At 31.3% G+C, this 22224-nt stretch overlaps 2 protein-coding genes across 3 annotated transcripts in view; one reads left to right on the top strand and one right to left on the bottom strand.

The window, feature by feature from the left end:
* The window catches only part of Nos (Nitric oxide synthase), a 436979-nt gene that overhangs the window by 105540 nt on the left and 309215 nt on the right, over nucleotides 1-22224 (top strand). The gene's annotated exons all lie outside the window — the stretch shown is intronic.
* The window catches only part of LOC148284278 (cilia- and flagella-associated protein 299-like), an 89105-nt gene continuing 82176 nt past the window's right edge, over nucleotides 15296-22224 (bottom strand). Inside the window, exon 4 of the mRNA XM_088241966.1 lies at nucleotides 15296-16147. Coding sequence (XP_088098092.1) covers nucleotides 16058-16147 — 90 coding nt within the window. The 3' untranslated portion in view covers nucleotides 15296-16057. The remainder of the gene's footprint in view (nucleotides 16148-22224) is intronic.

The raw sequence follows: 22224 nt of genomic DNA, 5'->3' as shown, positions 1-22224 counted from the left end.
AACATTCACCATTCTGCCCATGTTTGAACATCCACATTTCCTCAACTCTTCCATCTGTTGACTTTTGTGAAGTGAAAGAGCTGAAACCTTTATCACGTGGTTGAGATTCATCCGGCTGAACCAAATCACCTACTAGGCAACGCCTGGAAACAATTTTCAAATTTTATACTTCTTCTTTTACCATGGAAGAGTTGAGGAAATGTGGATGTTCAAACATGGGCAGAATGGTGAATGTTACACAGTGTGTAAAGTGGCCACTTAAACCAGCCAATGACAGGTCATAAGCCCTGTAAATGCCTAGACTTCCAAATTTCTTCTCGAAAACTTTTTCCCTCTCTGTTGAAATAAATTTAAATATGAACAACTCCCTAGGGAGGAAATCCAGCCAGTCTGCAAGCATTTGGACATAATCAAACATTGTTGAGTAATTAATTAATTAATATTATACACCTATACCATTAAACGGTTATTATTGTTGGAATATGAGAAACTTTTGAAAAACTAACAAGACGAAACGCGTCACATATATTTAAAAAAAAAAAAAGTAAAAGTGAATCCAATCAAAGTGTTGAATTTTGGATGTTTTACCAATTTTTTATAAAAATACATGTTTAAAAAAAAACAATAAATTCATGGTGTCACAAAGTGTCTTATAGTTGAGAAAACAAATACTGATTTTTAATGTAATTTTTGACAATTCGCAGGCGTTGTTCGATTGTAAGCCGTTGTATAAGTTATTTAAATATTGTTTCAGAGCACAAATGCAAAAAAGGATGTTTTGGTTTAAATACCAGTTTAGTTTATTTCTAGTACTTGTAAGTTGTAAGATAAATAATCAAATCTTTAAATCAAGAATACGTATTTTTTTTCAATATTATACAGGATTTATAGAAAGGTGTCTTAATAGAGTTGCAGACGTTGAGAAGGAAACATTATGAACTAAACTAGGCATCTACTTTTGACAGATTGTATATGACCGTAAAATGAATTATAAATGTTAAAGTGTAATGGAAAGTTAACCCTTCATGTAACGATTGATTAGACGATTATTTTACGCAGGAATAGGTTATAGTAAATTATTAACCCTTTCGGACAGAAACGTTAAAACGTGTTTTTTTTTATAGAAATACATATTTTAAAAAATATTTTAATTTTATGATAAATGAAAGTTTTCTAAAGATAGCAACACTTCATTAATCCGTGCTTTCCCTCCAGACTTAAGATCTTGCAAGTTATATTTCACATAGAGTTTGTTCTGAATAACGTATTTGATACTTGATGGCATAATCAGACTAAGATTTGATAATTCCCTAAAAATGAAACAATCTACCCTCACATGGTGGATCTGAGTTGCTGAAGGACTGGCTGACGTTGAATGACTGATGTTGACTGATTGACTGGGCGTTATCACACCTTGTCGTCTCTTAATAGGCCACGCTCCTTTGTTGTTCATATTTCCATGGTAGGGACGATGTTAATGTACTGTATAACGAGGCTCTTGTCTTTATGTGCAATATTGTTAAAGTTGCATAATATGTTGTATTGGATTCTATAGAAAACGCTGACTTGTTTTATCGGTCGTCGCACTATAATTTTAAATGAAATTATTGAGCATGTTTGTGTGTCATTGATCATGGCCTATCAAATGTATTATTATGTTTTTATAATTAAAAAATATTTTAACAAGTGCTACAGAATGGCTAGTGGAAAATATGGTAACGTGAAAAAATACAGTTGATTATTCAAATATATTATATAAAAAAACAGTTACACTCTGAATCAGCTCTATGTTGTATAAAATACATTGAAGAGTTGTGCAATATTGATTTTATAAATGTTTATATTTATATAGGTAAAGAAAAATTTGGTAGATAAAGTTTTTCATTTTACTTTATTAACAGTTTGAAGGACATTTTTAATATAAATATCATAGATTTTTTTTTTAATGTCAGTTTTGTTAATTTAAAACTCATATACAATTTGAGATATGAAAAGAAAAAATAAGAATTTTCACAAAAAAAAAACACCAAAAAGGAAAATTTTACGCAAGTTGAAATTATCAATGAAAAATAAAATAACTCATTTAAAAAATTTCAATAAGGTAAATTAGGAAACTATCAATGGTTAAAACGTTCAAAATAAAATTAGATTTAAATCTCATAGTGTTAATACTACCCCAGTTAGTGCATATTCAGTGGGGTGGTATGAGGGAGTGATTTGGCCACAACCCCTCGAGGTTATGGCCGCGAGGATGAGGGATGCAAATTTATTACAGAATTTAATTTAGGGAATGAGAAACAGATTGCGTTACGGTTGGATTTGTTTTTGTAAAAACTTGTAATTAAATATCAAACAGCCAAATTAATGTTTGAGTGTGAATGTAAAGATTTAAAAATAAACAACATCATTTGAATGAATTTAATTAAAGAAATGCGTAATGAAGCGCTTCATGCAAATTTTTAAGCCTTTTATTTTGTTAAAAATATGTAATTTTTATTATTTTTGCGTAACAAGAGGCAAGGAGACCCAATTACAGTAGTGAATTACAGCACAGAATACCCAAGCTTGAGCAAAATCACATTAAATTTTAGTGTTCTCACCGGAAATCGAGCCCGGAACCTTCCGTTTGTGAGTCAAGCGTCTTGTCCGCTACACCACGGAGGCCGCCAATGTTAAGTTAATGTAAACGGTATACGATGATATCTGTAACATGAATATTCTTAAATTTATTGATTATTTGAGCCTTATAATCTTGGTATTAACGAAAAATCAAAACACATGTAATTTTTTTTGGGCAGTTTTTGTAGTATTATTTTGATGAAGAGATTATTTCTTATTACAATTAGATTATTCCGAATGACAAAAAAAATGGCTCAAAGGGGTGATACTTCCAGGTGACCGAAATAATAATCAACCGAGGCACGAAAAGCCGAAAATTGAGGCCCGTAGGACCGATATAACGAGACCCAAAAGGCATAATTTGCTAGGATGTTAAAGTCGGCTATAGTAATTTTAATTTGTCGAACGCACAGAGAACTGGAAATAATAACTGTAGTAATAACTGTAATAATTTTTATTAGGATTTTTTGTACTTCGTTGTCATGTCAATAAAATTAAGGCATATTCAATAGTTTTTTTATAATAAACGATATTTTTAATTTGTACAAATTTTTGTAGACAATATCTGGATTCAACCCTCCTGGTAGTTATCATTAGCAATATATTAAGATGAAGAAAATTTTAAAGAAGGGAATATAAAAGTCTTGGCATTGAAAAGTATTTTAGGCGTTCCTGAGTATATAAGTGAAAGAGTTGAGTTTATTCAGTCAGAATCTCACCTGCATCATTCAAGGTTTGACAGTTTATATGCATGTGTCTAGATTTCTATATTATTTTTTTCTAAAACGTTCTTCGTCTCTGTTGTAATATGTAAATATATAATTATTTTTTTTTATTTTGACAAAGGAACCGTGAATTTTATAATAAGTAATACGCGTGTATTTTTTTAATTAAAGGGACAGACCAAATTATCGAATCAGCGTTTTATTGTTGAAATTTTTATTGTAAGAAATACAAATACTTTGTTGTATAAATTATAACATTTTTTGCACCTGAAAGGTGTTTCCGTTTACATTAATTTGTCTATGTCGATTCGGAAACGAAAAATGGAAATTCCTTTTCTAACAAAACTGGCGCATTGAACCTTTTCCTGATATATTCTGTGGATTACTGATAAATACTTCAAATATTTTCAAGGTATAAAAATGTATAAAGGATCAAATAAGTTGTCACTTTGAATGTAGAAATGTGGGTTATATATTCATAAACAGGGGTAGAAGCGGTTGTAACCCGTTAATAACAGAAAAATATATCGAATTTAGTCGGAAGAGAAGAGAAATCACGAAAACCGCTCAGTGGTAATCGCAGACTCTTTATTTTATTATGACACTGATGGTAAAAGCGTAAGAAGAGGATTTGTAACCGGGAATATTTTTGTTTTGGGTTACGTAATTTATAACAATGAGCGGGTTTGGTGGAAACATACATCTGTGCCTCGATTATGAACGCTATCTTCATCTATATATATCGAGACGGTATGCTTAACTTCTGTACTATCTGTTTCTACCTCGGTATGTTCTACCTACTTGTCGTCTCGACATCACATAATCAAAACCCAATAATTGACTGCAAAAATTTAGTTTGCGTTTCTTACGTCATTATACTTTAAAATAGTTCTGATTTATATTTTAAATTGGCTTCTGTGATAAAAAGTGCCCTGTTTAAAGCAATTTAACCTCCAATAAATCCCAAGTCAAGCGAAAAATGCTCGCTTGAACATGATTTTTATATGATTTTTGGCAATTACCCAGACGGTACGCTTAACGATTGTCTGTATTTATCTACCAATTGACTACAAAGCCGGCTTCTTTAACGTCTCGATACAGAGGTTCTCAGAAAGATATAAATATAACAACTATTATATGTTAATAGGGCAGAACTATATTAATTCCAACTAGATTCAGACGTTACTTTTTGCATCTAGCCACTCGTTTTCAAACCTGACTTATTTCTCTTTTATATTTTTAATAGGATTTTAAGAAAAAATTTCAACCTCAAAACGATTAAAAATTTAAAAAAAAATGTAATCAATGGAAAATTTGCTCGGCAGAGCAAATTTTTTTACACTTTTAATGCGTAGATAAACGTATCAAAGGGTTCTAGACCCGACGGGATAAACCGATGTGCTTACATCAAAACTTGATGGTGGGGGGATCGGTAGTGTATATTTGTAATCGGTCGGGAGGATTCTATCTTCAACCATGACTTCATACTGAAGCTACGTCATTTTAGTGCGTAGATCTGTTCACTGTGACGTACGCTCCCCCTTGTTTCATATCGATGTACCTACCCAAAACTTGAGAGTGGGGGCTCGATATTGTATCTTCGTAATCGCTAGAAAGAATTTGCCTTCAACTATTCTGTCAAGGTGAAGGTATGACGTCTTTATCTTCCCATCATAATCGAGGCCCAGGTATTTTTGTTAACACATAAATTTACCATTTATTAAGAATGGGGATGTTATATTATCATCATCATCATTTATCTGTGCACTCCTAGTAGTGCATACAAACGTTAATATTTACATTTTCTTTGCATACAATTCTTAATACCGTATTTTCTCTCTGGATTATGGCACAGGAGCAGTCATGTTTTTTCACACTATAGATGTTTATCATTGGCGTGTCTCTATCTATAAATTTTAAAAACTTGTTTCTTCTGAGAGATAGGACCGTTTAAAAACCCGAAAAAGCAAAAGAAAGTAAATAAGTAACATATTTTCGATTATTAACATATTACAACAGAGATGAAGAACATTTAAGAGAAGGTTATATAAAAGTCTAGGCATCTAAAGGGTAATGTCACTTGCACTCGACCATATCTCTTCATGGACAAAAAAACATGGACTTCTCATAAATCCAACAAAAACCCAAATTGTACTTGTTGGTAGTAAACAAATGTATTCAAAAGTGAATTTTCCACACTTCCTCTTTTCAAAATAGATGGTACAGAAATTCCATTCATGACTTCAGTTAAAAACTTATGTATTATCATTCATAAGCATTTAGAGTGGCACGATCAGGTTAACGAAGTTAGTCGTAAACTTAAAGCAGTTTGCACTCACTTAAAAGATTACAGAATTTCTTGCCAATTAATGTTAAGCAAACATTAGTCCAGAGCTTACTTCTTCCACTCCTTGACTACGCGGATGTATGTTATCCAGATGCTAACTCTGAATTGCTTGATAAGTTAGAACGATTGCAGAATATTTGTATTCGTTATATCTTTAATCTTCGCAAATTTGACAACATAACCGAGTATCGCACGCAACTACACTGGCTCAGTATCAGGCATAGAAGAAACATTCACATTCTATCACTTCTTCACAATATTTTAAATAATCCCACTTCGCCTGTTTATCTGAGAGAGCTCATCCAACCTCTTTCACAACACGGACTATCTCTTCGTTCTAGTAACGAGAGAACCCTTTTAATACCCTGTCATCGCTCTATTTTTTTTGCCTCCTCTTTCACAGTAGTAGCCGCTCGATTGTGGAATAATCTACCCACTAATGTTAGAGACGCCCCTTCATTATTTACATTTAAGTCAGGATTGAAATGTCACTATCTAAATATTTAAATTGTTCCTTTATCCTTCTTCTTTCCTTCCCATCCTCTCTCCTCTCTTCATAGTAAAGTGTTATTTTTTTTTATATATATATTTATTTTTGATAATCTTTGCTTTTAATTTTTGTATAAAATTGTAAGATTCAATATGTTCATGTATTTATAATTTTCTCAAACTGAACGGTTTGGGTAGGAAGAAATTGCCTTAAGGTAATATGCCCGCCCTTATATGTATATTTATTGTATATGTATATAAAGTGTCAAATAAATAAAAGGCTTATGACCTGTCATTGACTGGGTTAAGTGATCACTTTACACACTGTAACATTCACCATTCTGCCCATATTTGAACATCGATATTCCTTCAATTCTTTCATATGTTGATGTTTGTGAAGTTAAAGAGCTGAAACCTTTATTTATGCGGGTGAGATTTATCTAACTGAATTTTTTCACCTACAGACTAAGCAGTCCTTGTCTATATAAATTTGGACAAACTCAAAATATTGTCAATAAATCCACCCGGTTCACGAAAAAGTATAGAAATTGAAAAAAATATAATTATCTGGCTTAGCCTAGTATGAAGTTGCAATAATTCAAGCAGATGAATCTTACCCGCATAAATAAAGGTTTCAGCTCTTTAACTTCACTTCGACATATCATCAGATGAAAGATTTGAAGGAATACCGATGTTCAAATATGGACAGAATGGTAAATGTTACACAGTGTACAAAGCGGTAACTTAAACCAGCCAATGACAGGTCATAAGCCCTGCATAACCTGCTCTATATAAATGCCAATACCTCTATGATACCTTCTCTAAAATTTTCTTTATCTCTGTTGTAATAAATTTAAATTATTATCTTTTTAAAAAATAAATTTCAATTTTTTCCGTATTCAATTAACAACATTCAACTTGTAAAAGTCACAGAGATTCAAGATCTTGGTGTCACATTTGACTAAAAACTTGGATTCAAAAGCAATATCAACCACATTACTTTTGATCTCGCCACTTGCCCGTTATCAGATGAACGTTCGAATTGCTGGTTCGCGGAATGCGTTATCCTTTATTTACTTTGCTACAGAACCCTAAATAAAATAAATGCAATAACCTACCTTATTCTGGGTTTTGGCACTTGTATTGTCTCGTACTTCCGCCACGGCAGTCAGGATCAGATCCGATTTTGTGGTTGTGGGCATTTGATGATTTCCCAAAACAGTGGATTTAATAGTTATTGATCGCAAAATATATTTTTTTGACCGCGGTGATAATATAAAAAAACACATGTTCACATGACAAATTCCGTTGTTATTCTGGCGCCGGAACTATATCAGTACCCACGGTAGGTAAATGCAACATCTTAAGCAAGGCCCCGGAGGTAGAAAATAAATTTAAAGGCCTCATCCTAGCAATTGTGCTTTGTATATGGATGTGTACACATAGAGTTAATGTGGCGTAACCAACTTCTAAAAGTATGAAAACTTTGGGTTTCATTCTTAGAACTATAAAGGATTTTGAATCAGTTAAAATTATGAAACTCTTGTATGTATCCTTGGTTAGAAGCCAATTAGAGTTAAACTCTACTATATGGTCCCCTTTTTTACAAAAGTAATGTTGAAAAAGTGCAACGAAAATTTTTAAGGTTCATTAATTTCTAATAGCAAATTCTTATAAAATAAATTAACCAAACATCTTTGTCAAATTCTTTGAATTTATCTACTCTGGAGGATTGCAGGACAATAACTGACTTAATGTTTCGATAAACAATCATTAATTCTAAATTCAATTGTTGTTAATTCCTGTATAAAATAAATATTAATAAACCAGCACGTAGAACTAGACTAAATATTCTGTATTATTGTCACCCTTCTCAAACCAACTATCTTTGTCATTCACCTATACCGTCTATACCGTGCATACACAGACTAGGGAATGAATGTACATTCCTCTCATATCGACATTTTTAACTCAAGTCTCGGTGAATTCAAAGCATCTCTTTATAAGTATTTTATGATGTTCTACAGTAACGATTAATTTGCAAAAGCTACTTATGCTGACGATCTGGTGTTAACTCATTTTATGTTCACATCGTATGTTAAAAATGCCTTTTTTCGTAGGACTTTTTCAATGTACTATACAAAATTTCAAAATATAGATTACACAAACATCACTCTGTCAGATTTTAAATTTACACTAAAAATGTATTATGTAACTTAGTAGACATTATAATAATAAATATGTACATCTCCCCTCCCCTCCTTATCCTCTCTTCAAGCATTTTTGTCCTTATCCCGCCCAATTTACAGTAACTTAATGTTCTTAAAATAAATATTTAAAAAATCTTTGATTATTGAGTACATAAAAAAAAAACATTTTTATATGTATAAATTGTATGTATTTATTTGATATGTAATATATTTTCTTTACTTTGTATACTATGTGGAAATCTGTTATAAGTTCTGAGTTATCTACTACACTATATCTGTTTGTTTACTAAAAATATGTATGTAGAACTGTTGATTTCCCAAATAAAATAAAATAAATAAATAATAAAATAAATAATAAACTGACTTTTTTATATCCTTCTCCTACATAACCTACTTTAACCTACTCTCCAAAATTAATCTTAATGACCCCTTTCGCATGACAAGAAATAAGTATTTATTCCATCTGCCAGTCTGTAGCACTAACTATGCACAACATTCTTTACTCTATCGTTCTTGCTCTAACTAAAATGCTTTTATTTCATATATTGGTATATTTTACATGCCCCTTAATTTATTTAAAAATAAATTAAGACTTATTATTTCTGGCTGCGATACAATCCCACTTACTATTTAATGATGCTCACACTTACACACACCTGAACACTTACTCCCACACTAAAACACAAAAACACATATTTACACTTACTCTCATACAAATACTCATAAACACAACCTTTTGTTGTAACATAATTAAAAAATATGTATGGTTCTTATTTAGAAACTTCGTTGGTCTGTCTTTAAATCGTATTTTTAAAAAAAAGTTATTATTTCAATGTCAACTGTTAGTTTCTTTAAAATAAATAAATTAATTTCATTTCATTTTTTTGCACCACAACAGGCCAGGAGGCCCAATTACAGTGGTGAATTACATTACAGAACAACCAGGCTTAAGAAAAATCACATTTTAATTTTTGTGTTCTCACCGGGAATCGAACCCGGAACCTTCCGTGCGTGAGTCAAGCGTCTTGACCACTACACCGCGGAGGCCGCATCTTTTGTATGCTGACACATATCGTATTATGTTACATATATCTTTAAATATATAATTCTTCTGTACGTGTGATGTCACAGAACTTCTCCTAAATGGTTTAACCGATTTACGTGCGGTTTTAAGAGAAATGTAGATCTTCGCGCTGCGCGTGTTTGTAAATTAAAATCTTCAATCGAATTTGTGATAAAAAAGTTAAGAGCATAAATGTTTTATTCATTGATCTACCACGGTTGCATTTGAGGAGAATGCAAATCCAAAAAATGGAAGGATGATATTTTTGTGACATTATTAACTGACATGCAATACATTTTTGAAAATCGCATTTATTAATAAAGTGCGTCCCGGTTTTTTTCCTTCATGTCATAGGGCCTTCTCTCCCAAAACATGATAACCTCTGCCAAAAACAAGTTACATTCATTTACAATAAACATAAGAACAACCCGAATAACAATATAGATACAAACAATAGACATGTGAGAAGAGCTGAGTTTGACATTTGCAAATATAATTATATATTTAAAAATGAATAACTTTATGTTTTGGAATTCAACCATAAACAAATATTTTGGTACCTACTTAAATCCAATATTTGAATTTTAATAATTTTTTGTTTGGGGATTTAATCATTTACAAGTACCTATAAAAAGTCTTATTCCAAGGTAATAGCAGGCAAACCAACGTTCGGGCAGAACAACGTCTATCGGGTCTACTAGTGTATATATATAATACCGTTCTTGTGATTATTATTTTTCGTTTCATACCCACGTTTTGTTATTGTTTTGTTATTTTTGTATATCTAACTTAACTCATTATAGTGTTATATTTTATATTGTAAAAGGCACTTGTGCCGTAAAAAAATAAATATGTTCATATTAACAGCTCCCTAGAAAGTTGAATCCAGTCTTTGTCTACAAAAATTTGGGCAAACTCAAAATATTGTTGATATTTTTGATTGATTGATTGAAAAAAAAAAAATATTTTCCGTTATTCCGATTATATTTGGCTTGAATTGAATTAAAAAGATGCATCCGAGTCTATTCGTTTGAAGGAATATTTAAACCGCATTCTGGATCTGTCAATTTGCTTATACAAGAGATAGTTAAAGAGGATACGGGCGTTACTTTTTGTACCCACACAGTTTGGAAGAGCTGAGAAGACTGTTTGAGAGTTAGCGTTATTCGCCGAACCCTTGGAACAAGGCCGCGATTATAAAGCCTATCTTCATCGTTACATACCGAGACGATATACTCAACTTCTGTAATATCTCTATCTACCTTGGTATGTTCTGCCAACTTGTCATCTCGGCATCTTGACATCACATGATCGAATCCAACCAATGAAAAACCCCGAAAATTTAGTCCGCGTTCTTTAATTAATTGAAATTTAAAACAGTTCTCATTCATATTTTAAATAGACTTCCGTGATGAAAAGTGTCCACTTTAAAGCGATTGTAAACTCCAATAAGTCTCAATTCAACCAAAAAATTCTCGATTAATTTTTTTACAAATTTAAAAAAAATAAATATATTTTTTTAAATAAAGGAATAACCCACTAAGCATCTATTTTGAGGCTTGTCGGCAGGTGGAATAGAGGGGATATGGAAGAAAGTAATGATTTTTGACAACTACCAAGACGGTGTGCTTAACGATTGTCCGTATTTATCTACCGATCAATTACAAACCCGGCTCCTATAACGTTGGAAGATAGTAAAACAGTTTGAAAAAATATAATAACTTAATGATGGAATAACTTATATTTACATAAAAGTTATTAATTTAAAAAAATACTTGGTACACTTTCACTTATTTATTTTGACTCTTAGACTGTCTGAAGATGCCCATTAGAGGGTGAAAGCGCTAATTGGTCAAAATAAATGACAGTCAAAATAAATAAGTGGAAGTGTACCAAGTTTTTTTAAAAATTAATAACTTATATGTAAATATAAGATTTTATATCATTACAATGGAATCCCATCAAGAATTGTCAATAAATAATTTAAATGAAATATAATAACTTAATGAAAAAACATCTTTACGCCTAGATGCTCTTACGTTTTTTTTTAATATTTATTTTTATTGTTTTTAATTTTGTTTTATTCACAATAGTTTTATTTAACATTTATTGAGACACAAGTCCCAACTCTACGGAACCAAAGTCCTGTATTGAGTTGGGATGAATATTTGTATGAAACTTTAACAGTCAATATCTACATGTATCAAAAACACCATTAAAAAACACATGGCATATCAAATATTAAAAATAACACGCAACAAAAAAAATAACATTTCAAAAATACGTAAAAACAAAAATTCAATTGAAATGAAACCAACTCAAATATTTGAAAAACCATCGAGTAGTTTCTCACTCAAACCCCTCCCTCAAAGGAAGATCCAGTCCTGAAACTCTTTTTTGAAAATAGATTTTGTCTTTGAGAGCTTAACACGCTCTTCCAAAATATTAAACACTCTCGATGCGATAAAGGAGCGGTGTCTCTGAGCAAAAATCGTCTGGATTTTAGGTTTACCATAATTTATTACCCTGTAGAAACGTTTTGCTGAGACCTCTCCTTGTTAATAGGTTATATATAAAAGCTATGTTACTTGAGTGCGTAGATATGTGTACCGTGACGTACGCTTCCCCTTGTTACATATCGATGTACTATTCCAAAACTAGAAGGTTGGGAGTCGGCAGTGTTTCTTCGTAGTCGCTCAAGAGAATTTCTTCAACTTCAACTATACCGACATGGTGAAGGTATAACTTCCGTATCTTCTCATCATAATCGCAGGCCAGGTTTCCCTGCAAATGACAGAAATTTTCGCTTATTTTTCCAGCGTCATAACGAGTTTAGCTTTGTTTCCTGCTTCGGATAACAGCCTTGGTTAAAGCGGGTGGAAACATCCCTAATCTCAGTTATTAAATAGTCGCAAAGGTGAGGTTGCACGCTGTATGGCGTATTATCAGGGCATACCACAGAGCCTTGCAATGGTTCACATTCAACTACACTGGTTCCCCTTTTTACGTGGTTTCGAAGTAACAGGATGCAAACATTTTAAAAACATTATTTTATCAATGTGTAATAGTAATATCTGACACACAACTGCTTGAAAAAATTAAAATTCGTGTCCCTTAACGTACAACTCGGCTGCAATAATTGTTCTATGTAGGGATTTTAAACACAAATAATAATAAGAATGCATCTTTTCGCAGAATTATTAATTAATAATTTTTTTATGTATACTTCCTCACTCTAAACAGCTATAAAGAAAATAAAATAAAAAGTAACAAAAAAAATGTGTATTCTTTATGCATATATATATATATGAATATGTATATATTTAAATATGTCTTTTCTTTATTAAAAATAAATTAACTTGTAAACGATAACATATTAAAATGCAATTGCCTAGCTGAGAACGGGGTATGTACTATTGTAAGCTGGGCAAAATTTCTAATAAAAAAGGTAAATATGGTTAAATGTATAAATAAATAAAGAAATGCTACAACCTTAATTGCAAATAATTATTTAATCTTACTGTTCCCATTTAAAAAAAAAGAATTTTTCGTTCATATTATATTATAATTATTTTCTCTTGTTTGAAAGAAGAAAAATGGGAATGCTTGGGGGGGGTTTACTCCGTATGGATCGGCTAGCGAAAAGGTTTTTTAAGATCGAGTAAACAGAAAACTTTTTCAACGATGTTTTGAGTATGTCCAAATGCTTGCAGACTGGCTGGATTTCCTCCCTAGGGAGTTAATTTATATATATACAGCCTAGTAGGTGAATTGCTTCAGCCGGATGAATCTCACCCACGTGATAAAGGTTTCAGCTCTTTTACTTCACAAAAGTCAACAGATGGAAGAGTTGAGGAAATGTGGATGTTCAAATATAGGCACAATGCTGAATGTTACACAGTGTGTAAAGTGGCCACTCAAACCAGCTAATGACAGGTCATAAGTCCAGTAAATGCTTAGACTTCCATATTACATATATTATTTCCATTTGTAAAAACTAACTACAAACTAAAAACTTTAAAATAACCTTTTTTACTTAAGTTTTAATTTTTAAATAACTTCCTTTTATGTTTTTTTTCCCTTCTCTTTTTTGTACTTTCATTAATAACCTTACATATAATTACTTTATAATATGGAAAATTCACTGGTCCATTAGAGTTAAGTCTAACCGTGTAAAATATAAAACTTATAACTGTACTGTATGTTTCCTAAATAAAAGGAAATAAAAAAAAAATACGTTCTCAAAAATGTTTTCCGTCTTTGTTGCAACAAATTCAAAAAACTTATTATTTTAGTTTGTTGCAACAGGGAGAGTAAACATTTGTAAGAAGGGAATATGGATGTCCAGGCATTTACAGGGCCTATGACCTGTCATAGGCTAGTTTAAGTGACCAATTTATATACACTGTGTAGCATTCAACATTTTGCCTATGTTTGAACTTCCATATTTATTCAATTCTTCCATCTGTTGATTTTAGTGAAGTTAAAGAGCTGAAACCTCTTTTTTTAAGAAGAGATTCATCTGATCAATTATTTCACATACTGGGTAACGCCTGAAAATAATTTTTTAACTATATATAGTACAACTATAGTTGAAAATAAAAGACGGGTGGTACAATAACCGGCTTCATTGTTTTCGAGATATCTTTAAGGCATTTTTATTTAAAAAATAAATGCATACAAATAATTATTACTTTATAATTGGTAAGCATATAATTTATATTCTTATTAATTACATTACGTTTTTTGTCATATTTTTTACTATTTAATTCATGTTTAAGTAACATTTTGTTTTCTGAACATAAGTAAATTTGTATTTATTTAATGATTATTAAATTCTTATATTTCGTTAGCTATGCATTTATATTGAAGTTTTTTTGTTTTTCTTATATTGGTATAGAATTACTTATACTTTAAAACATAAAATTTTCCATCTTAGAACAGGCTGAGCCATGTTAGATGGAGACTATCCTAACCAGAGGACGCTCTTTATTAATCTATTTCACTAGTTTTATAAAGATTTACTGGTATTAAATATGTATACTTATTTATGTAATAAATTACCAATATAAAATTAAAGATATTTTAAGTGTGTCAAAATGTTTATTTTATTTTTCGTTTTCTCAAAAATGTTCTCCATCTCTATTGTATTGAGTTACAATAATTTATTTATTTATTTATACCAAATCAGTTATGATAAAGAGTTGAAAGTTATTTTCTTTTCTCTCTAAAAAAAGTTAAAATAAAAATAAAAATTAGTGGTTAAAAACAAAGTTGTTTTATTTATTTTATTATAATAAATAACCACAAAGTTAGTGCTTCAAATAAAAACTTTATATAAGTTTAAAGTAATTTATAGTAATTAATATTGAAGTAGTTTTGTCTTAAATACTTTTTTAATAAAGTGCAACTAGGTTTTTTGTGCATATTTTTGCGGTAAATTTAATCAATTGGAATTGTCTTTATTATATTTCATATTTTTGTTAGGAATATCTAATGACGTCATTTTGAATTTTGTTCATTACATTTCGTTTAAAGTTTTGATAAAAAAGGGATTAAAAATACAAAGATTTATCATCCTGTTATTGAAATATTTTTATTGAAAACGTAATAGCCTAATCCGGACTAAATAAGTAAAACAATGGCCACTGATTCCATTTATAGAAAGGAATTATGCTTTAAGCTTTTCAATAAATCACTCGAAAAATGGACGCAAAGAAGGATTATTGTATCGGCAATGGTTTGAAATTCTGAGTGTAATTAATTGCAATAAAATTTTCAAAGGAGATAGCTAAAAATAATTCGAAAAGTTATGTAAAATACGATTCGTCGCCAAACCTAAATCACCCTTAATCCTAAGTCGTTAAGAACCATTATTCAATGTTGATTTTTTGGGACCAGATTATTTGAGAACAGAACTTCCCAGAATGGAAATATAATAAACAATACAATTTGGTTTTGCTACGTGTCATAATTTTTTTCGCATAATATTTACACAGTACGATTTATAAACAAAAGGTTGTCTGGCAGTTTTTCCAAGAGATGTGCTGATCCACAAATTTAATCCAAGGAATGTGGATTTTGGTATGGCGATTTGATTTTTTCCATTGAACGGTTTACATAAGTAGGCACGCAGAATTACATTTATTATGTACCTTCATAAAAAATATTTTTAAGTGAATTGATTTCTAAGCGAAATAAAATTATGAACAATTTGTCGACGCAACATCATACGCAGCGCATCTCGATAATATATCTCGCAATAGTAAAGTGATATGTGTAAAGCTTCAGATACCAGTCTAAGGATAGTGAAATATTCCAGTAAAAGCACTTCTTACATATTCTTAAACCGTTTTAAAGACCGATTTTCCCATCGGTTTCGCTAATACAAAAAACTTTTTTTTTGTTGAAAGTCGATTAACATTATTTTTAAATATTCAATTTCATGAACCGTGATTTTAATTTAATTTCATTCTCATGCTTCCATTACCACTTTCACAGTGAGTTTGGTAAAAAACACGATACTTAAGCATGATAGGAGAATGCGCTTACTTCTGTACTACAAGGCCGACCTATTCCGACTTGATTTCTCTTTTCAGGACTTTCATTTGAGACTACTCGTACATGTCGAGTCAAAGGCTTTCTTCCAGGGTTTAGATTTTATTCCACACTCAGAATTTGATTTTTTATCCACCTGGAAATTTTTAGATCTTTAATTTTTTTATATCAAAAGTATATTATCTAGATAGATAAATAATATTCGTGTTTAGTAATTGTTCAATAAACCGGAAGCTGAAAGCAGGTAAAGAAAGTATATATGGAAACACACTGGTATGAATAAATCAAATTATACGATTTATGTAACAAAGTAAAAAAGTTTCCCGTAAGTGTTTTCGGAGGTTCGGATATTATGAAGCGCTCACGATGGCCTTAAGAGAAGCTTTGAAGGAATGGGTAAAAGAAAAACAAAAAATATTACAAAACCCAATTATCATAATTATGGATATGTATGACTAGATGGAAAAATTATACGCAATAAATTTAAAACGCTATAAATTTATTTCGACACTGCAAAATAAATATAAAATGTTCACCGTCAGTTTGAAAAAATGCGTATCGTTGGTTGGCGTGCATTACCGTCAATTCACAATTTTGGCAAAAATGATACTTTCATATTTGGGGGACTTTTAACTCTTATTGGGTGTTTCCTAATCCCACGACACGCGTGGGGCCAAAAGAAGGCGAGCTTCATGAAGAATAACAGTATCGCGGATAAAAGTATATATTGTTGGATTTGATTTGAAAGCAGTTTTTACTGTCTTTTGGAAAAATATGGTTCAGTAGAATGGCAGTAATCAGTATTATCCAACTTTAAACTAGCAGGAACACGGCTGGTGTTATTTTTCTATCAGGGGTATTATTTGAAATTGTATAATTTATATTTTTTTGTTTACATTTTCTTATTAATATCACGTTATTTTTATATAAATTTTTCTTTTCTTATTCTTTAAATTGAAATCAATCTTGTTTCTATTAACTTTATTTTTATAACTGTAAATAAGTAAATGTATTTTTATTTTATTTGAAAGTTTCTAAGTGCCTAATAATTGTTAATTGCTTTTATTTGGAATACCGATAATGTACTTAATCGATATCTTACACAACTGTGGAAATTTTTATTGACTGTTTTCACAATTTTCGTTCATTTGTATTCTTATTTTTTATACAATATATGTAAAAACTGTTGTTTTTTTCCCAAATAAAAATAATAAAATCACTGTATTTATTTTCAAAAAATCCCACACAGACACAGATTGTGCGGGGGGGTATACTAAATCTAGAATAAATAAAATCTATGGTGTAGACGTACAGTATTATGCGAATTAATGGAATAAGAGTAATTTTTGACATTTTTTACGTATAGCAACACTCATGTATCAATTTGACAGTTGTTTAGCGCCAAAAATTAAGACAGTTCATAAATCCTTTTAGAGCTCATATTGCTGTTTGTTGGTGTGCTATCTGTTTTTTTTAACATTTTCTCAATAAAGGACTAATTTTATAAATTGCTTGCATATTAAACAGAAGGAGATTTCAAATGAATGATGAAGCAAAGGCTCATATGGGCTAGAAAATATACCAAATGGACTGCAGAAGACTGGAGGAAGGTGCTATTTTTAGATGAGACCCACTTTCTTGTGCAGGGATATCGCACAAAAAATGTTGGGATTAAAAATTTACTGTGGCTCATATTGACCAAACGGTGAAATATCCTGTGAAGAAGATGTTTTGGGGCTGCATTTTGTATATGGAGACCGGATCTTTGATAGCAATAGAAGGAATGATGAAAAACCTAAAGTATAAAGCTCTGTTGGAGCAGCACTTTAGTACAGAACTGAGTAAATGTTGTCCTAATGGTGGGGCTGTATTTCAACAGAACTCATCTTCTTGTCACGTATCGAAGTTTATGTTTAAGTATTTTAATGATAAAAAGATCTCTTTTAGGTTGGCCTGAAAATTCACCCGACCTTAACCCTATAGAAAATTTCTAGGCGATTTCTTAATCTAGGATACAAAAACTGGACTGCACCACCAAGATTATGATGATAAAAGCTGTTATTCAGATGTGGTTTAGAGATGAGAGAGTAAAAGAAAATTACCCAAGTTTAATTGATTCCATGACAAAACGTGTTCAAGCTGTTATAAAAGCAAAGGAAGAATATAAGTCTTAATAAATAAAAAATATATTATGATTGTACGTAGCTCAAAATATTAATAAAAAAGCGTATTTTATGACTACAAGGAATTTCATTCCATCGATTCGCACAATATAAAATAAAAATAAAAAATTCCAAAGTTTTTATCACGTATTATTTTAGTAGCGGAGATCAGAAAAAAATATTTATTTAAAATATTTTGATGTTCTACAAAATTTTATCGAAACTCTTTGCAATTATTATAAGGTCATAATTCTTCTGAGTCCTAAATGAGCCATTGATAAAACAAGTACGATTATATCATAACTTTCCTTATATTTTATTTTAGATTTTTCCATGTTTTCTCTGGCTTTTTTGTGTGCCTGAGAAGTTAAATATTTACATTTATTTAGATGGTTATTATAAGTCAAAATAAAAGTACCCATAGAATTTTTTAAAGAATTTCAAGATATACGGGATTTTTTTCAAAATCGAACACCGTAGATGTAAACATAAAAAAAAATTAAAATAACCCCTTTAGTCTCTATTTAAGAGGCTTGTCAGCAAGATGGGAAAGGGGGGATATGAAAGGAAATTATACAAAAATACACCACAAAACCCGGACCAGTTGAGGAAAAATCTTGCTGTTTTTCTTCTGTCATCTGGAAGGAATCAAACACATTCCACACGTAATCTCCGTGTCCATATTTTACAATAAAAAGATAACACCCTCGAAATTCAACTGCAGCATGTATTTTAATAAAATAAAAAAAATTAAGTAGGTCTTGAGACATCTTTTATAATCTTGTTCTTCTAATTTAAGCCTCCGACAAACGGTTTGCGATCAGTTATGATATTAAAGATTCTTCCGAATAGATATGGTCTGAAACGTTTTACAGCCCACGCTGATGCTAGTAGCTCTTTTTTAGTCATGTTATAGTTTCCTTCGGCTAAATTAAGCATTCAAAATGCATAATAGATATACCAATCTTTATTTACCCCCCTTTTCAATAATAAAGATCCACTTGGGAAGTCAGAAGAATATTTTTTAATGTTTCAAACAGAATTTGTTGACTTTTTTTCCAATCAAACTAAAAAAAAAACACACAAACAAAACATCACGCTGTTTTCTGTAGGGGTAGGTAGAAAGGATAAAATGCCACATCACCCTGTTGAAAAAATGTTAATAGTTTATATATGTTTACAAAGTTTTCTATAAATACCTAGAATTCCAACTAAGACAGAATTCATCAACCCCATATTCCGCTTTACAACACGGAAATATATTCTGGAATAAGCGTTGAAATAAAATACTACAACGATATGACTTCTAAATATTTTGACTCCAAATTCGTGAATGAAATTTCAATTAAACGAGATAGACTGAAAAGTTCAAAGTTGGAGCACGAAAAAAAATATTTACGTGAAATTTTTGTACCCCCTATGCACGCACCCACATTTCCGCTGTCTTGGGAGCAACTAAAAGGACTCCCACGACAGCGCAGTATCTTACTCTTTCGCGATGCACTTCATGCGTATCACTATCCCTTTTCTTCTCGTACATATTCTCATCGGAACAACCTGCCCCGGGAACTTTCAGCTCCGCGTTCCCCTACTGAAATAAAAACAGGCACTGGAGATGAGCGCGGACGCTCGATGAATGTTGAATGGCGACTCCAAGAGTTCCGGTGAACTGCAACGGTAAAAGTTAGTCAGTCTTTCGGGGGTTTGTAGATACCAACAGTTTCTGACAGCTTGAGTCTTGAAAAACACGATTCAAGCAACAGCATGGAGATAAGAGTGACTTTTGACCGTTTTTGAAGATATCAAAGCGACTCTCATATTTCTCGTCCCTCGGAATGCGTAATCAAATGTTCTTGAAAGCGGCTGATGTTGGATTGTATTGGGAGTCAATCCCACTTTTGATATCGATTTTCTTTGCATTTAAATCTTCTCAGAAATCAGATGAAAGGTTGTTTTTGCGTGGTGTAGATTCAGATGACCCATTTGTTTTTTAATTAAAAAAAATATATATTTATCAAAAGCATACAAAAATTAACATATAAATTATCAAGTCCTACTGAACTGCATAAAATGCAGTTCGCCAGCAGGTGCTTATAGTTAAGTTATAATATATATACAAATCTTATCTCTTAAATTCTTTAAACATATAAAAACTCTTATTCCTATAAAAAAGAAGAAAATATGTACATCGAAAAAAAAATAATAAAAAAAAAAAAAATTGTCCAAATAGAAAAGAAAAACACAAAAAATTTCAATACGAAAAACAACGTTCAAAAAGCCAGATTCTCAGCAGACGTTTTTTTCCTTGAGTCAGATATTTTTATTTTTTATTTTTATTTAATGTGAGCATATTATAGATTTTTAGTATATTGTAAGTCTAGTGTTCTTTTCCCGTATTTATTATTGAATTTAGGGAGAGCTAGTCCATCTACACCAGTGAACCGAGTATTATATACATGCTCCAATTTATTTCTATATTCAGATAGAGACGCATGCTGAGAAGCCAGCATGGACCATAATAAAGCTCGACCGGATAAAATATTTATAGATTTATACAAAAAGGATATTGGAATATAGTTAGTGTTCCTGACAGTACAATTTTTAACAATTCAATTATACAGTGTGAAGACTAATAACACTAACGTGACGGCTTTGTATCAAAGAGTCTCAAAAGAATAAAAAAACAATTAGGCTACGTGTTTTCGCTTTATATAGGACGAATTGACGTAATGCGGCAATTGCTAATTTTGCACTTCCTGGATATAAATCTAACTTAAAGGTTTGTCTTATCTTTGGAAAACACAATGACTAAAATATTATTTGAGGTTTTTATAAATTCCTTTTAAAATTTACCAGCTGGTTGAGGTTTTTTGTAGATAATATAACAACAAAAACATCAACGAACCATCACGCCTTTTCCCCGTAGGGGTAGGCAGAGAGGATTGAACGCCATAACACTCTATCTTGGCATACAGACCTCGCTTCCTCTACATTCATACATCTTCTCATGCACGCACGCCGATTATTTCTACTTTTGACATGTCCGTCTACAAGTATTTGATGAACTTGATCGTGCCATGTCTTTCTCGGTCTTCCTCGTTTTCTGCATCTATCAACTCTTGCATCGTAGATCCTTTTAGCCGTTCTTTCGCTGTCCATTCGCTCTATATTTCCAAACCAACGCAGCACCCCTTTCTTGATTCTGTCAATAATGCATGTCTCAGCCTTACACACTTCACGGATCTCGACACTTGTGAACCTATCATACATCGTTTTGCCACACATTGCATCGCATTTCGACAGCATTCAACCTACTTTCACTTTTCCAATTCCATACTTCGCTCCCATACATTAGAGTTGGAACTAGAACTCCGTTGTGAACTGCTAGTTTAGCCTAGATAATATAATCGAATGAAAATGACTTGATTACAAAATATAAAGTTTTTATTGATTAAAACATATTCCACGCGTACATCCATTCTTATTTTTTCAAATATATAAATACAAATTCAAGCTTGAAAAAGCAAAGTACACTTACAATTAGACATAAAAAAAACAAAAAACAAAGATTCAGGAGAAAGCTTTAAAATGTTTGTGTTTCATTTACGTCTCGCGGTGCGATAACTCTATCTCTACTTTCTTAATACTTAAAGCACCTAAAGAGTAGGTGGGATATCTAGATTTGTTTAGCTATTTATCCTTAGCTGAGGGTACGTAACCGCGATTCCATTCCAAAAACACGAATCAACCCTGCGCGTACAGAACACATAATTATAGAAACCGTTTTTGAATAATTATTATTGTGCTGGAAATAAATATTGTTTTTGTGAAAGTTTTTGAGTCATGTACTCGTATATGTATAGCAGCATACTATAATACTGTTTTTCTTTTCTAGTAAATATTTGAGTAAGTTTTTGTATATTTTTAAGTAATGAAAATGAGTTTTTATTTTCTTGCTATCCAAGTTTTTTTGTTTTAATACGTTTTCTCTATTTTTTGTTTAAATTTGGGTAATTTATCTCTGGCTTTTCAACTAAAATAGGTTACTTAC

This window comes from Micrasema longulum, unplaced genomic scaffold (assembly GCF_059751315.1).
Source record: "Micrasema longulum isolate JH-2025_06_02 unplaced genomic scaffold, ASM5975131v1 h1tg000133l, whole genome shotgun sequence".
In the NCBI taxonomy this organism is placed as follows: Eukaryota; Metazoa; Arthropoda; class Insecta; order Trichoptera; family Brachycentridae; genus Micrasema; species Micrasema longulum.
The sequence above is the reverse complement of the archived record's forward strand: the minus strand, read 5'-3'. Positions and strand labels throughout refer to the sequence as shown.